We start from the raw sequence: 17,399 nt of genomic DNA, 5'->3' as shown, positions 1-17,399 counted from the left end.
CATCAAGAATCTGTGAATAATGTACAGTGCAAAGCATAAATCTTGTCTAAGAATGAAGGGACATTATAAAAAGTGGTGATAATACACAGTCACTACAAATAGAAATAGTACAAAGATGAGTGGGAAGAATACAGAACATTATATAAAGAGTGTATGCAACAGACAGAAGCCAAGCCTTGAGATAAATACTGCCATTGGCATATATTAATAAGGACTACTTAAATTTCAAGCTTTAAGATAGCAATATGTGCATATGTGCTCTACAGAGGGAACTACCTTGATAGAAATTATTTCAAGACTATGGGACACTTCAGTCAAGTTTTCAAGAAAATTGTCTTGTAAACACTTGCAATAATGGGGTTATCACAAAGTTCCTCACTGTAAAAGCTCTTTTAAGTTGAATTCCTCTGTCTGCTGCATAGTTTTAGACAACCAAATGCCTCTTCTGAGCTGCAACGTACTGATTATTCCACACATTTTAAAAACCATTCAGTGCATTTAAATGATAGTTTACTTAAGATGCAAGCTCTATAAGAACAAAGCCATTAAGCGATTGGAAAATTTAATTTAAATGCTGCATTTTAATTCTTAAAAAAAAAGTGGGAGAAAATATTTATTTTTGAGAAACAAAATAAATTATAAGGCAGCATCTCTAGTATAAAAATATACATTGGAAAGGAGACTAAGCATATAAGGATAAAAATATTTCAGGAACTTTGCTAGAAAAATGCTGTACTTACTCAAATGTGGCAAATATTATGAACTTACAAAAACCTTTGTCTACACCCCCATGCTTTGAACCAAGATTTACATTTGGCTTTTTTTTTTACAAAACCACTACATGTTATTTCTGTTATAAGTAACAAATAGCATGAAGACAACCCAGAATCCTACCTGGCATTCTGTAAAAAAGTCTCTTTCCATTGCCATCATTGGTCTGTAAGTATTTACTGTCTGAAGACCAATCCATATGCGTGATGAAGCTTAAGGATCCAATACATTCCCCAACTTTCTTGTATCGCTGAACAACGCCATATATATCCACAGAGCTGTCATTGGAACCAACAGCTAGGAAATTCCCATCTGGAGAATATTTGAGTTCATGAATAGCTTCTTTCCTGTCTTTGATATGAACAACCTCAGTCATATCTCTGTAGTATGAAAGAAAGCATGTCATAAGTAGAGAAGAGCCTCATCACACTGTCAAGTTCCCAGTCTAAAAAACGAACAAGATTGTGAAATTATATATTGAACCTAGCTATCCTGTGTGCAAACACAACACTGCTGTTTTTAGAGTTGGTTAGGGCTTCATGGAGAAAAAAACGGAAGGAAACAGTGACACAAGAAGGTGCTTCACTGGGCTGAAGGAGAGTGAAAAAAAGGAACTGTTCAAGCTGGGTCGACAAGAAAATTTCATCTAGTAGATTATGAGATTTTTATTCACCTATGGAAGGAAACTTCACTGACATAAAAGACAAATCTCATTTTCCCTTTAAAACTGCGGGATCACAGCAGCACAAGGCAGTACTCGTTTTGTATGCATTATGTGCTGACAGCAGAATTCCAGCACATAGAAACAATTTACAAAGTAATGAAAATTTATTTCTTAGCAATTCAAAGGTAACTCATAAATCTAAAACCCAAAGCAAAACATATCCTAGAACTGCCTCTCTCTGCAAATAGACCAGTATGCTTTGTCAAATGGTTTGTTATACAACAACATGAACATATGTAGCACACATTTAAAAAATCTGAGCACCCTCTGTAATTTAAAACAAAACCACAAGTGACCACATACATGGCCACAAGAGATCAAAATATTAAAAACATATCTATTTTTAAGTTTTGTAACATACCTGACTCGAAGCACAGTGAAAGAGCCATCCTTCATTCCAAGAGCAAGATGGATTCCATCAGTACTAACTGCAGCACAGCGAATGGGCTCCTCCATGTTGCACCGGGCAATCAGAGCATGGTCTATTAAACTCCAGATTCTAAAATAAAGTAATTATTTCAAATGTAAAATGGGTGTGCAGCTTTGTCATAGACAAGATGAAGCCCTCAATTTCTGCACAATGATAGACATGGCAGTGTCCCTATTTGAAAATAATTTTCCACAAGGAAAATCTAAAACATAAGTGTGAATTATGTATACAGCAAGAAATATTTTTATATTTTAAAAGGTGGGAATATCTCTAATGATAAAATGTGGGGAGAGATTAATTTTGATTTTCTGAATATAAAAAATAATAACATATGACAATACATACTTTTAGACCACTCCTGAAAAAATTTCACTATTTTGCTAATCATTTTAGTCAGAAACATTAAATAACAATTAAAGACTTGGATCAGTATAAACAACTTTTCCTATTAAAAAGTCATTATTGATAACTCCTTAAAAATATTCAAATATGTGTTTTTATAACAAGGTAGATTACATCTATTATGTACAATCATATCTGGAATTACAGAGTAATAATAATATTAATAATTTAAATATTAATTTGCTTAACTGTGTTGCACTTAAGATATTTAACAAAAACACTGACACCTTAACTTATAAGAAAGAAAAGGTGGGTTTGACCAAAAAAAATAGAGATGAACATGTAAGAGGGAGTAATTTAGTGGGCTTTCTGAGCATTTATATTCTGTTTACAATGCATGGACTAGGATTGATGAAACTCACACATTAAAAGCTTATTTGCAGCATTTGGAAAAGTAAATATGGTAAGAGTAAAATGTGCAAGTTTTTATCACAGTTTTTTTTCATCACAAGCTGTGCATCCTTAACATAACTCCTTAAAAGGAAAGACTGAAAGGATACTTATGTCTGAGTGCTCAATGTTAGCCTAAACAAAATGTTTTCAAATTTCATATCTGGGGGGTTTTGGGAAATACATACTTCCACTGTATTTTATTACTGAAGAACACTCATTTCCTGCATAACTTAACTGTAGGAGTACATCAATGCCACATTTTACTAGCTTTAAAATGCGTACATTTCAATTAGGTTGCCTACAAAATGAGTTGATTGTCTAAAACTGTATGCAGTTTAACAAAGAAACAAAATTTAACCTGACTGATCGATCATCACTTCCAGTCATGGCCAGGGGTTTTGTAGGATGGACAGCCAAAGCCCACAGCTCTCCTTCACAGTGCCCCTGCATTATCAGGAAAGGCTTATTACGCTCATGCACCACAATTTCAAAAATTTCACTATCTTGTGTCCCAACGAGTATATGGTCTCCTCTCCAGCAAACACTTCTTACAGAGAGACCTGTAGAAGAGATTGTCACTTAGAGATACATCCTCAGAACTTGAAAAACAAAGGTAAAATAGCAAAAGACAAAGCATAAAAGCAAGAAAATGACAAGAAGTATCCATATCCCTTCTCTTATTTCTGGATTTACTTCTTTTACTTTTTTTATCTATTTCATAAATAGTGGCATACTTGCCCTTGGACATAAACCTTTTCATGACTACTTGGAGGATATATATAGAGTATACCAAGAGGTAAGACAGTGGAGTAGCAGAAAATGCAATTAAGAAAACGAGCAAGAGGACAGGTCATAGAGACAATCCTCAGAAGTATATTAAAAAAAGAGTGAAGTGAAAAGAGTCAGAAAACTCATTTTATTCAGTATAAGATTTTTTTTAAATCTGCTTGCTCTGTCATGGGCATTTGACAAGGCAAAGGTTTATGGTAAGAGCCTGTTACATCAGAAGTAACGGAGGCAACTGGAGGTGAGAACAAGTCTGAAAGAATGAAATAGAATGAAACAGCTTTCAGCTACATGTATCAGAACTCAGAAGCAGCAACTGAGTAAATTTAAATTTAAAATAGAGCCACTCTACTGCAGGGCATATTTAAAATGAAATGTATTCCATCCTGTTGCAATACTTCACACTCTTGGTGGGAATGCCATGTCAATTACACCGTACAAAGACTTCAGTTGTAATCAGTTATGCACTGACCCTGAGTGTCTCATTGCTATCAGACATTCTAGCACATTTTCAAATCCTTGGCAAGATACTAGAAAATAACAAAAGTGACTGGGGGTGAAGAAAACCTAATGCCAACAAAAGCAATATTGTAAGTGACACTAGTGCTTCAGTACATGCTTGTACTCTTATCCTAAATCATTACAGCAACAATATCTGAAACACTCTATGCAAAGTTTTAGTATGACATGAACTGTAACTGAAGTCATATTTACAAGTAAGCAGTGTTCTAAGTTTCACAAAACTGTAGATAACATCCAAATAGTTTTAATAAAAAATTGGATAACTAGCAAATGAAATTGTTGTACTCTGTTGTTTTACACTGTAGATCTCACTGCCTCAAATTCTCTTAAAGCATTACTGTTCCTTGTTAAAAACTGCTGTGCTCTAGAAACAATGTGCATTAAAAAATTAAATCTGTGTCTACATCCTCATCATATGTACTGCTTGTAAAAGTAACTGTGACCTTCATACTAGTGGGCATGATCTATTCTATTTCAAGGGAATAGTTCATGGTAATGTACATAAAACAACACTTTGGGTTTTAAAGTCTTTTCTTGTTCAAAACACTGATAAATTCCCTATCTCACTGGTATATTGACAGCAGCAAAATTCTCTTTACCTTTATACCCCTGGTCTGTTTCCCTGAGATCAATCACAGTAATTGGTTTAAAATTTAAGTCCCACAAGCGAACACAGCCATCCCTGCCACCAGTGGCAAACCCCTCTTCACATGCATTCATGCTGAAAATTCCTGCCTAAAGAGAGAAAAAAGTTACTTTTAACAACATACACAGATTGGAGAAAACCAGTATGCAACTAATACAATTCAAATACGAGAAAGTCAGAAACAGAAACTAACTCAAAACAAGCAGAATTAACCACAAGTGATAAACATAAAGTGAATTGCTGCAAGAATGCTTTCCTTCTGATGATGATCACCATAGGGGTGCTGCTTCTCATCCCTAGAAAGCTTAGTTTCATATCCTCTTGCCTTAGGACCTGGTCCAACTCTAATGTCAGCATGAAGATTTCCCATGATCTCTATTGGGCTTGCTTCAGGGCCTTTGTTGCTAGTACTCAGCTGCTATAAGACAATGCAAAAAAACATCTGGGATTTTTTTATTTTTTAAACCAAGGAAGACTGATTCAAAATTTAAGTTTAGATATAAAACTTAAGAAAACAATGATCATGCTACACCCTTGAAAATTTAATATAAATTCTTATTTTAAAGGCAAACATCAGGAAACAAAATCTAACCCATTTTCTTCAACTCATTTGATACATGTTTTCTTCAGGATAACAAATAGGCAAAGATGATACATGTAGCATTAAAATAAAGATACTATAGCCACATAGCCACTATATTTGATTTAACACAATACATATCTAAATGGCATACACACTATTGGGTTTTTTTAATTACCTACACAACTCACTAGCCTTATGTTAAGAAATAACACACACATTTCAGTAAGCAAAGCTACTGAAAGGGCAACTTTAGCTGGTAAGCCCATTAGAAGTTTAAAAAATTGTTTTATATTTATTTTAAGTATGCAATATTCAGCTATGACAAAAGTAAACAAGAGAGTATTAGGAGCATTAGAAACAATGGAAGAGAAAATCTGTCTCTAATTCCTGTTCAAAAGAAAGTAGACCAGCCAATAATATACACATATATTCTGTAATATTGGTCCAAAATTTCAGTTTTGTAAAGAAGTAAAGTTCCAACAGTTCTTTAGATAGGGTCTGGATTTTATAGTAATGAAGCACATTAACTGCAAAGATCATTTGCAAAGGAGAGATTGACTTTTGGGGGGAAAAAAAGCTGTACACTCAAAGAAGAAATAAGGATACAACAATGTTACTTGTGAGAATTCTGGAGTACTCATTACTATTATCTCCTAGCAATATGTTTTTTCTTCTTAAATTACAACTAAGAAAAATATCATAATGGACTGGTCATAATGAAATATGGATTGTGCTTGCTTCTCTAGCATCAGGGAACAAGGAAATAATTTTTCATGTTACAAAAAAAAGTCTCTCAGCTTTCACAAAAAAAAAGAAGCCTACTAGAATATCAAATGACAATGAAAACTGAAAGACTTGGGTGACAGAACTTCAAATATTTTGGCATGTCATGTCCATTCTCAAGAAAGAGACTTTTATGACAAGCCACAAGTTCAGGAGCAGTACATGTCTAAACAGAAATGTAGTGGAATTTTTAAGACATAAGCAGAGTAGAAGGCTAACTCTCATTATCTCTAATGTCTTGAAAATCCTCTGTTTCCTTAGGATCCTGGATGTTTTTGAAAACACAGCACAAAATGTATTTGTTTTTCTCCATGTGTGCCTATCTGTTTTACTGCATTAAGCTTTACTATTGTGAGAAGTCTTATGAGGAGCACCTGAGGGAGCTGGGGGTGTTTAGCCTGCAGAAAAGGAGGCTCAGGGGAGATTTTATCACCCTTTACAACAGCCTGATATGAGGCTGTAGCCAGGTGGGGGTTGGTCTCTTCTTCCAGGTAACAAGTGACAGGATGGGAGGAAATGGCCTCAAGTTGCACCAGAGAAGGTTTAGATTGGATACTAGTAAAAATTTCTTCACTAAAAAGGTTGCCAAGTATTGGAACAGGGTGCCCAGGGAAGTCCTAGAGGGATAATCCCTAGAAGCATTCAAAAACAGGTGGAATGTGGCACTTGTGGATAGGGTTTAGTGGTGAACACAGCAGTGCCAGGTTAACAATTGGACTCTAATCTTGGAGGCCATCTCCAGTTTTAGTGATTCTATGATTCTAGGTGCCATGGAATAAATAAAAGTCTAGAGGAATTTCAGCTCATTTTGTAGCATACGCTGAATTCTGTCCAAGTTCAAGTCTTTTAAAGCTCTTTTTGGAATGCAATCTTGATAATCGAATTATTTTCTTTTCTGTAATTAACTCTTTCCAAAATCCATTATTTAATTAGTCGGTATTAAAAAAATAATCAGACATTTGGCAATGTGGGAGGGAGCTGAAGGAATGCTCTGAAGATAAGATCAAGTGGATCCAGAATTGATCTCTTTTCCGTTCAACAGAATATCCTTATCTTGAAAAGGACATAGTGGTTGTCAAGGAGATTTGACAGATGTGCTTGCCCAACCTCTTGAAATGCAATAGGACACTCTCATTTCAGTCTTTGTGCCACTGGAATAAGAGAACGAGATGAAAACTATAAAAATGCCCCTCATTAATGGGGACTGTAAGTATCTAATGGAAAAAGCTGAGCTTTGCTACATTTCATACAATTGTTAGGCTCACACTTAAAGGGGAAAAGACAGATTCTTTACTGAGGTAGCTTGGCCAGTAAATCCTCCACTAAATCCTTCCTTTTAAAAACTGACAAGATTGTTAATGCAAATCAGCTGTGGAGTCTTCATGCTTCTTTAATCCTTCAGCCTGAAATTGTCATCAACATAATTTGATTCTTGATGGTTAAAAACCCTCTAGTAGTAATGAAAGGTAAACAATTGCACTGACTTTGTTAGATCCATCTGAATGTGAGCCACAAAGACTGTGCTCTGAATGAAAATAAAAAGTGTAAATCAAAGACTTCCATCTTGAAACTTATGAAGCTTGGTATACAGACTTTATTATTCTTTTACAAATTCTTCATTGCACTTCCTAATGAACAGGAGAATTCTGGAAATAATATCTCAAATCTATCAACATTTTCTCAGAATGCTGGATATTTCCTGTTTTTCCAACATAACCAGCTGGTATCACATCTGTGTTCCCTCAAATTCAAGAAAAAAAATAGTTGAATGAGAGCAAATAAAAAAAAAAAAAAAAGCCCAGATCTACCAGAAATTATAGTTGAAAGCTGGAGAAGTACAAGAAGAATTTGATAAAGATGATCCCTCCTGCAAGAATACTTAGCCACTACTTGAATCCAAGAAGTTTCCAATACTGAAGCAGTTTATGGTTTTCTACTGCTGCTGGACCAATCTTGTCCCCAGTGTGCAAAAATCAAGTGTCAGTTTATCTAAATGCAGTTGTTTGTATAAAATCCACCACTCTGACTATGCAATTCCCAAAACACATGATGACTGCAGCTAGCTATAGTTAGGAGGATGATATGGAAACTGAGGAGCAACTACTGAGCAACATGGAGAACAGAGACACTATACCAACACAAAAACAACTCCAGTGCCTCCTTTTTACTCCCAAATATACTACAGGACACAGAAATGTAAAGCAACACCCATGCTGGGCACTCATCCTGAGACATTGTCTCTCCCAACACATACTGCAGAGTAAGGAAACGGATTGCAAACATTTAAGATAGGTGTCGGTGAGGTTACAGAGGACACTGCTGTGAAATGTGATCTTCCTGTCCAACAAATCATCCAGGAAACAGTTTAAAAATGTGCATACTACTATAAAAATTTAATGTAGTTGTCCATATACCTCCCTTTGGCTAAAATAAGTGAACAGTTACCTTTGAAACCAATGACTAGTCTAAGCGGCAGGAGAAAATACTGCATGACTTAATGTGTTGGTACATGATACCAGTTTAAAACCATTCATTTAAGTTCATTATATTGTTTCCATCTATATTTAATTAGTATCCAGCCAACTGACATAGGCGTGCAATGGTTTTAACAGAGTGCCTGTTATTTAACCTCAAGCTTGTTATTTAACCTCAGTTTCTGACATCAATCCACACAACTTTAATGTGTACCTCTGAAAGACTATCTCAAAATTAATTATTCATCTGCTGAGAAAGCGTCTTATGTACATTTACTATGCAAGGCAAAAGCATAGCACACAAGAATCTATAAAACATACAGTGTTTTAACTAAGCATACAATTTTGTTTTAATAGCCAAGTAACATCTTGTATGTACCTTAATAGTCATGGACTACCTTGAATGTAGAACATATAAAGTGGTAAGTGGAAGATTCTATAATCTGTTCTTTGCACTGGTACACAAATAAGACAACTATTTTTTTTTTTTTTATTAGTCAAGGTATTTATTAATTTTCCAAAGCCAGATCCATCACCTACAAATAACTTCATGGAGTATTATCATTACCAGTGAATTTACACATGCTTTCATGTTATTGTTCTCTTTCCCCCCTTTAAAATTTTCATTACTAGGATTATTATTTAGGAGGCAAATCTAGAATTGAAGTTTCCCATTGTTATCCACTGTTCCCTGCACATTAACTCTGTGCCTTTACTCCTAAACCCTGCTCATTTCCATCTTTTCCTACATTTCATTCCTACTTCTATTTTAAGTGAACTCCCTAATCCTCTTCTAACTCTTAACTTATGTGCTTTCAATTTTTTGTTTCTATTCAAACTCAGATGGAAATCTTCAGGAAACTCTACTTTTCTCTCTGTTAGTACTGCTATGACAGAAAACAGATAATCTGTCTGAATGAAGAATTCTTATTTTGCTTGTTAAAGTTGCTATCTGTTTCATTGGCTGCTCATACTGGGAGACCATGCCTTATTTTCCACATTGAATTATTCTTAAAATGAAAAATGTCCTTTCAGCTAGGGCAACCACAACAAAGAGAACCAACCTTTGAAAACAACAGGTTTTCTATATTAATGCAGACAATGTCTTAATAATATCTTAATAAATCTGGGGTTGGGCTATTTCTCCACATCACTAACATGCTTTAGAAACTGTTTTCCAGTATCTCAGATATCTGCTGTTTATGCTGTAAGAAAAGAATGGTATTTATGCAAATAATGTGACATCTTCCTTCAATAAGATTACAGTTTACATCACACCTGTTGAGGAGTAAAGAGGCAGGATGATGAACAGGTGTGCAGGGATGGCAATTCCAACACTAGCACACTGAAGAGAAATTTGTGTCAATTCCTTACTATGTGCACACTGTCCCTACAACAACATACACACACCATAAGTCTTGTTTGCACTTCCATTTCCTTTGGACAAGAAGGACATAATTTATCATTTATAAAATTAAGTACATTCATTTATTAAATTAAGTAGCCACAAAATATCATGATAATATTTTAGTATGGCTGAAGAGACACTGTCATTTCAAGTTTCCATATGTTGGGCTTAGAGTAGTCTGTCAGTTATCCTTTAAGGTAATTTTTAATTGAAAAACAAGGTTTAATTTTGTTGGAAAAAAGTTTCCATATTTTATTGGGTTTTTTTCCCCTAAAATCCATGAGATTTGTAGTGACTCTAATCTCCTGTAAAAATTAATTTCAAAGACATGAACTAGTGTTCCTACTTAATTTTCAGAACTGCAAAGTACAAGTCCATTGAGCCTAGACAGAGGCAAAAATAGAAGGCTAGATGAGACCTACTCCAAGGTCACCTGAGCTCTGTCCATTGATGTTACTGAAGATAAGGACACTACTGCACTTCAAATTTGATCTTATGGTCAACTCAGAACTGACACAGCACATAAGGGAGCAACAAGCTCTCATCATCTTATGTTTATCAGTTGGCATTTCATACTTAAACAGCTGAAAAGCACTGCATTATTCTGAGAAATAAACTGTTGCAAGTCTAAATAGTCCAAGTAACAAGTTAATATGCAGGACAGCTGTCTCCTACAGCACAACAGGATTGGAGAATATTTTGGCATCAGTTTTCAACAGGAGAAAATATACTCTTTCCTCTGGGAATCGAGGTCTGCACTTACAATGTCCAATCATCTCAGGAGAACACAGAAAACAGCAGAACGCTGTTGAACACATATTATGAAGACTGAAACTAGATCTGAAGTTACAGAGCAAGCATAACTCCACACCATGAATATCCCTTCATACTTCCTGATTCATAATTTGGGCCCTCTTGAATATATTTTATATTTCTACAGATGCATACAGGACAGTATGCTTGTCTAGGTTTATCTGTAATTTTTTTATTTATATATATATATATATATATATATATATATATATATATACACACTTCTATGTAGATAAAGAAATCTCAAATGCAAAATATAGTCTGGGATACACTTCACTCACAGATGTTCTTCATAACTTTATCTTTGTTCATAACCAGAGATAGTGTCATTATACAACTGACAGAATAAGCACTCCAATCACTTTTGAATTATTAGTTCATTCAACAAGCCACAATCATCCTGAATGTGTATTCTTTGCTAAACCAAGAGTCTGCTTGCCACAACTGACTGCAACCTCTCCCACACACATAACATTCATCACTTTGTCCCCTCCACTCTACCTGATTAAATCAAAGAGTGACTCTTATACTTCAGTTACAAATGTCAGGCCACCCAGTCCAACAGGCCAGTTAAAACAAACACATTCTTACAAGCAAGAATCATTAACTGTTATTAATTTTTATCTACAATTTTGAAGCTGCAATATCAGAACTCATATGCTTGTTTTTTCACACCATGTTAAATTGCTAAGATTGGAACCTCAAATATTATCAACAAGGTACAATGCTCTTCAAAACAAAAATTAACATTAAACCAGCAAATCATACAGCTTCATAAAGTGACCTTAGCAGTTTCATGCTTTGTAGGTTAAACCAACCAGAAACTGGTTGGCTTTGTTTTTAAGTGATACTTGGACAATTAGAAGTCAAATCCTGCATATTAACAAATGAGACGTAATGAGGATTTTCACAATTTAGTATGCACAAATCAGAATGCAAACCAAAAAGTGAGTTTTTTCGCTGCCTGCTTTAATCACAAACCCATATGGTTAAAATAACATGGAAAATGTAATTAAAACCTACATAGCAAAAGTATAATCACTTTATATTCATATAAAACATTTCAATTAAAAGTAGATATTACCAAGCACTTTGGAAATTTTTTGTTAAACTTTCACTGACATGTCTTCACTTTTCAAATCTGTATACTGTTCTAAAAAAATATTCCAATGTGACATCCTGAGTATCATTGAAACCACTTAGAAACACAGACAAGGTGACCTCGCATTGCTCTTTCTGGTTTCCAGAAATCTACTTAACATTCAGTATTAATTTAGAAAGAGATACTTACAGCATGTGCTCCCTGTATTGTCCGTACAAGGTTGATTCCTTTCCATACATAAATATCTCCGTTCAGCGCACCGGAATACGTCACTTCGTCCCTTGCACAGGCGAGGCACAAGATAGTCTGGAGATCACCAGTCTTGCCAAAGACACCACGTTTTGGTGTCAAGGAATTGCCACACAAGCTCCAGAACTGCAACATGAAGTGATTTAGAAATGGCTATTTTGCTAATACCTTATAATTTAGTATGAACATCTGAAAGAGAAGTACCTTACTTGCAAAAGACATCACCATCCGCCCCCTTTTCCATGACTTAGTTCTCCAGTTTAACAATGTTTTATGTTATTAACCAACTTTATTTTCCCATAAAATCATCAGAACAGAGTAGTTGGGAAGGAATTTTCGGATATCAGTATTAAATTAAACTAAAATTCTTTCAAATAAGAATTTGTGAGTCAGTTGTATTTTCAGTTATTTTTGAAAAGTATTTCATAATAGATTATCTTATCTTTCTTTGATGCTGAAAATGGTGCATTTGCACTTTATGTTACTTTATACATTTAAAGATGCCACCTAAGCATGCAGATTTCTGATAAGACTCTATTTGCTCTGTTTGAAGGCAGCTGGTTTTATTGTAGATATATTTCTCATCAGAACTGTGGATCACACGGAGCCATCTGAGGCAGAGATTTTTAAGAACTTTCTAACAAACCATTTGTGTGTAATTAAAGCAATCACACAAGTGTGAATTCCCTCCTAGGTCACCCAACATGTACCAATGAATCCTGAACTAAAGACATGCAAACTCTCTTGTCAGAGCACAATACTTGCCAACTAAGTCTCCAGATAAACACTGTCATTTCTGAGATCTCTGCAAACAAGAAGCACTTGCATATTCCTTTCAAACCCTCCTGTCCAAACATGTAAATGTGCACTGGAAAGTGAAGCTGCTGAAGTAATCCAATGCAAAACATGAAAGCATCACTGCTGACAGGTTACTCTTACATTGTCTCAGCATACAGAGTTTCCTGCATATGTGTTTAGGGAACTGTATTTCACAGCAAGGCACTCTGTTACCAATAATCAATTCAAAATTCTGAGCAGACTTCAGTTAATATGGGATAATGTAAGAAGTTACCATGAATAGATTTTTGTACCTGCAATACCAGAAATAAGCAGAAATTACCATTATTGATTAGACTAACTAGTACTGATTAGACAAATCCCAGTATCTTAAGTAGTTGTGCTGGTTTGGGCTGGGAGAGTTAATTTTCTTCACAATGGCTGGTATGGAGCTGTGTTTTGGCTGAACACAGTGTTTTTAATACAGAGATGGTTTTGTTATTGCTGAGCACAGCTTGCACAGCCAGGGGCTCTTTGCTTACCTACTGCAACACTGGTGAGGAAGTAGGGGGTGCATGGGAGGTTGGGAAGAGACACAGCTGGGAGAGGTGATCCAAACTGACCAAAGGGATATTCCAGATCAAATGGCATCATGCTCAGTACATAAAGTGAGAGGAAGATGTGGGGGAGTATTTGAGGTGAAGGAGTTTGTCTTCCCAAGTCATCATTATGTGTGCTCTTGTGGAGCTGGCTGAACACCTGCCTGTCTCTGGGAAGCAATGAATTAATTCCTTGGTGAGCTTTGCTTCTGTGTGCGGGTTTTGCTTTCTCTATTAAACTATCTTTACCTCAACCCATTAGTTTTCCAGCTTTTACCCTTCCAATTCTCTCCCCAGTCCTGCTAGTGGTGCAGTAAGTGAGCACCTGGTGGGGACTTAGCTGCTGGCAGGGGTGAAACCATGACAGTAGTATTTTTTTAACTAAAGTACAGATTTCAAGACAGACCATGTTGTTGCTTGAGAAGCAACTACACAGTCACTGCATAAATTGAGCACCTAGCTCCAATGTGAAAGCAGGTAATGTGTCTAAGAAAAGTAATTCTTCAATATCAGTTCACATGGAACTATCTACACAACTTAAGTACTATTACAATTTGCATAAAATATCATCTGAGAAAAAATACAATAGTATTAAAAACATGAAAGTAATTCTTGATATCTGAAAGAGCAAGAAGGTGTGGTTTTAAAAAAAACACACATCAACAAAAACCTCTTGCCTGAACCAAATGCCTAAATACCTCTAGAATTCTGATTTTTCATACTGGTTTCCCAGAGGAAACAGCAATTATTTTTGAAGTTACATTGCTATTTAGAAAGCCTTTGTAGAACCTTAAAAGTTGCTCAAACTTTTGCTTATATAAATAGATATGTTTTGACATCATAAAGCCATCTTAAATATACTAAATCATTGCTGGCAAATATTAGCTTACTATTGGTATAAAGGTCCTCTTAGAGAAGTAGAAAAAAAAATCATTATTAAACAAGTTCATGGAATTCTGTAACTAGCATGTCACATCAGACTTGTGCAATCTAGCCAACAGATTTAAGACTTTTTCCAGTAGGCCATTAATACATATTACTCTACAAGTTCATTGTATTAAAACCTACACAATTTCCACACTGTGGGAACCTACACACAAGAGGAACACAGAACTTTCAAGCTGCCATCTACTGCAGTTATTTGGTAACATAGAAAACCATGCATGGGAAAAGACAGTGACTTTTGAGTGACGTGAAACACGGTTCCTAATCACGGTTGATAATCCTGATGACAAAGTTAAACCTGAAAAAAAAAGGTCTTTCTGCACAGAATTTGCTACATGGATCAAACAGAGCATGCTTGAAAAGTACATGAATTGTCCGAATTCTGAATCCTGTAACAGGTACAGGATGCTCCAAATGACAAAGATACGAATACAAGCAGAGAAAAGAATTAAAAGAAAGGAAAATGCTGCTTCTCTTCCTTTCTCTTCCACTGTCTCCCAACTCTCTCTTTAAATGGTAAGAAATGGATTTTGAATTCATTGCACATCTGAAGTGCAGCAATTCATTCATTGTCCAAGATTCAGAAACTGGAGTACCTGGAGTCACCTGAAATGTGTGCATCCTGCCTTACACTACTTTGGATTTCAAACAGCATGTTTTAGAGAACCTAAATTTTAAATTATGTTACAGTCATTACATACAATGCTACTAACAACTGTTTCATTCCTACTACATTACTTCTGCCAGGGCATGAAGTCTTTGAGCAGGGAGGGTCTGTTTTTCTCTAGACAGATCTTTTAACGTATCTAGTGTAGTCAGGTGTGATTCATGATTGCAGTTCTAAGAACTAATATTGTTCCTACACAAGACTTTCCATATTATCATTCTATATTCCTTTTAGATTCTATTTTTATACATTTTATAGAGCATATATTACTGCAGCTTAAATATTTTATGAATGAAGAGTTATTTCATTACCTTAATGTGTTTTACACCACAGCTGACGAGCTTGTTTGGCTGGTATAAATCCCAAGAAATATCAAATATCTGCATAAAAAAACCAAAGGATGTCAACAGAGCTGGCCTTTCTAGCACAGGACACTTAAAACAGTAAAAACTTCTAGCAAACTAACAGGGAGTCTGAAATGCTTTAAATGGATCTATTGGAAAGACTCTTTTATCCTCTCATTCCATACTGAAAATTCAGTATATACCCAATATAATTCTGTCTTTTTTTTTCCCTAGAGTAATTAAAACGCATGATAAAACAGCATTAAGGTTCATTTACAGACTAGAAAAATTTAAGCAATTATTTGCATTTTGATTTCCCATATGGGGATTAGAGTCTAAGAAGTACATTAATTCTGCACTTCTCCTATATGTTTTCAGTCTCAACAAACCATATACAAATAAATTTTGAGTTACACATTTTATTCTAGAAATAAATGCACACATCTAAAATATCTTCATGTCTTTATGCATATCAACCTTTAGGCAAATTCAGTTTCTAAATCAAATTGGGTTTTGTTCAGACAGAGGTCTAGTACGTATATACAGATACAGTTTAATGAACTAGAATGATATTGATGCTCAGATTATTTAGTTGTACTTACTCTGTCTGTATGACCAGGAGCCATTGATAACAATTTTCCTTTTCTCCAGTCCCATACACAAACTGTGTTTTTCGAATCCAAACCAACCGAGACCAAACGCTAAAAATGTCCAAATTAAACAAATAAAAATAACTCAATATATTAATGAAATCTAAAGTCATTATTTTGAATGAGTTACAAAAAAATGTGTAATATATTTGAGATAGAAGCAATAGTTCCATTTTGATATAGAAGAAAACATAAGCTATATCTTACACCAAAGCTTACATAGATGCATCTTTTCAGGTACAACATTATGGCCATAAAGATCTTCTTAGATAATAACATATTTCTGATCAATAAAGTTTAATATATATATAGATAATTATATATAGCACACATGGCAAGCTGTGGTCAGGAGACATTTGCAAAAAAGGAATAATCAGTGAACTCAATGAACCTGTATGTGTTTAATTACATGTAACTTGCAGGATTTATTTTATAAGTCAAGAGATACAAAGAAAAAAATATTTTCTTCAATCTTTTTGAAAACAAACAGAAGATCAAAACCAATTAAACACTTTAAATGTCTTTTGTTTGATTCTTCAAGACACAAATGAGTAAATATTTCTTTCCAAATCCTTTCTCAAACCAGAATTAAAAAGGCCCCAAACATAATTTCATGAAGTCTTTACTATTCAGAAAGAGCTTGAAGCCATTTACACTGTAAAACGAGTATGGACAAGAAGATTATTAAAAAAAAAACCAAGAAAAATAAAATTTTGAGATCTTCCTGTGCTTTGCAGCCTGTCTTTTCTTGACTGTGAAGATACCTTGCACAGATTTCTTGACACAAATGATTGACTGAATCAGCCACTTGTATTCTATCTGTTAACCAGTCAAAATGCTATTTTTTCTATAGAAATTCTCAACAGAAAAAGTAACAGGACTGAATTTAAAAAAAAAACTGAGTGACTTGGCATAATTTTTAAAGGAAATTAGTATTTTTGTTCCATTTTTGCATGAATTGTGCCATCTTGACATTGGTATATAAAATTTTTTCATATCTTTTGGGCAAAGATTTTCACTGTTCAGCAGTTAATACTTATGCACATTAAAGACAAATTTAGCTTCAATTTCTACATTGATTATCCAGTGAGTTTGTAAAAGCAAAAACAAACTCCAAACTTGAATTGTAATCTTTTTCCCAAAGATAGAAACCTATTCCAAATAACATACTTCCTTTACTGTCTGAAAATCTCCAAGATTATGAGAAGAAAAATAAGTTAAATACAAATTCTACCCATGCTTCCTATTTATTAATACTACAAAATCTTACCTTTCTATTCCGTCTTTGAAAAATCAGGGTATTTCAATCCTAATTTGATGTATCTTGACCT

General features: G+C 34.7%; 1 protein-coding gene across 5 annotated transcripts in view; it reads right to left on the bottom strand.

Annotated features, from left to right (window-relative positions):
* Positions 1–17,399, bottom strand: part of EML5 (EMAP like 5) — a 95,169-nt gene that overhangs the window by 56,529 nt on the left and 21,241 nt on the right. For all 5 annotated transcript variants that reach the window (XM_053945552.1, XM_053945550.1, XM_053945549.1 and 2 more), the window contains exons 3-9: positions 16,021–16,119; positions 15,386–15,454; positions 12,027–12,212; positions 4,628–4,763; positions 3,079–3,280; positions 1,857–1,994; positions 895–1,151 (exon numbers count right to left, since the gene is read on the bottom strand). In XM_053945552.1, coding sequence (XP_053801527.1) covers positions 895–1,151; positions 1,857–1,994; positions 3,079–3,280; positions 4,628–4,763; positions 12,027–12,212; positions 15,386–15,454; positions 16,021–16,119 — 1,087 coding nt within the window. The remainder of the gene's footprint in view (positions 1–894; positions 1,152–1,856; positions 1,995–3,078; positions 3,281–4,627; positions 4,764–12,026; positions 12,213–15,385; positions 15,455–16,020; positions 16,120–17,399) is intronic.

The sequence above is a fragment of the Vidua chalybeata genome, chromosome 6, assembly GCF_026979565.1.
Source record: "Vidua chalybeata isolate OUT-0048 chromosome 6, bVidCha1 merged haplotype, whole genome shotgun sequence".
Classification (NCBI taxonomy): domain Eukaryota; kingdom Metazoa; phylum Chordata; class Aves; order Passeriformes; family Viduidae; genus Vidua; species Vidua chalybeata.
The sequence above is the reverse complement of the archived record's forward strand: the minus strand, read 5'-3'. Positions and strand labels throughout refer to the sequence as shown.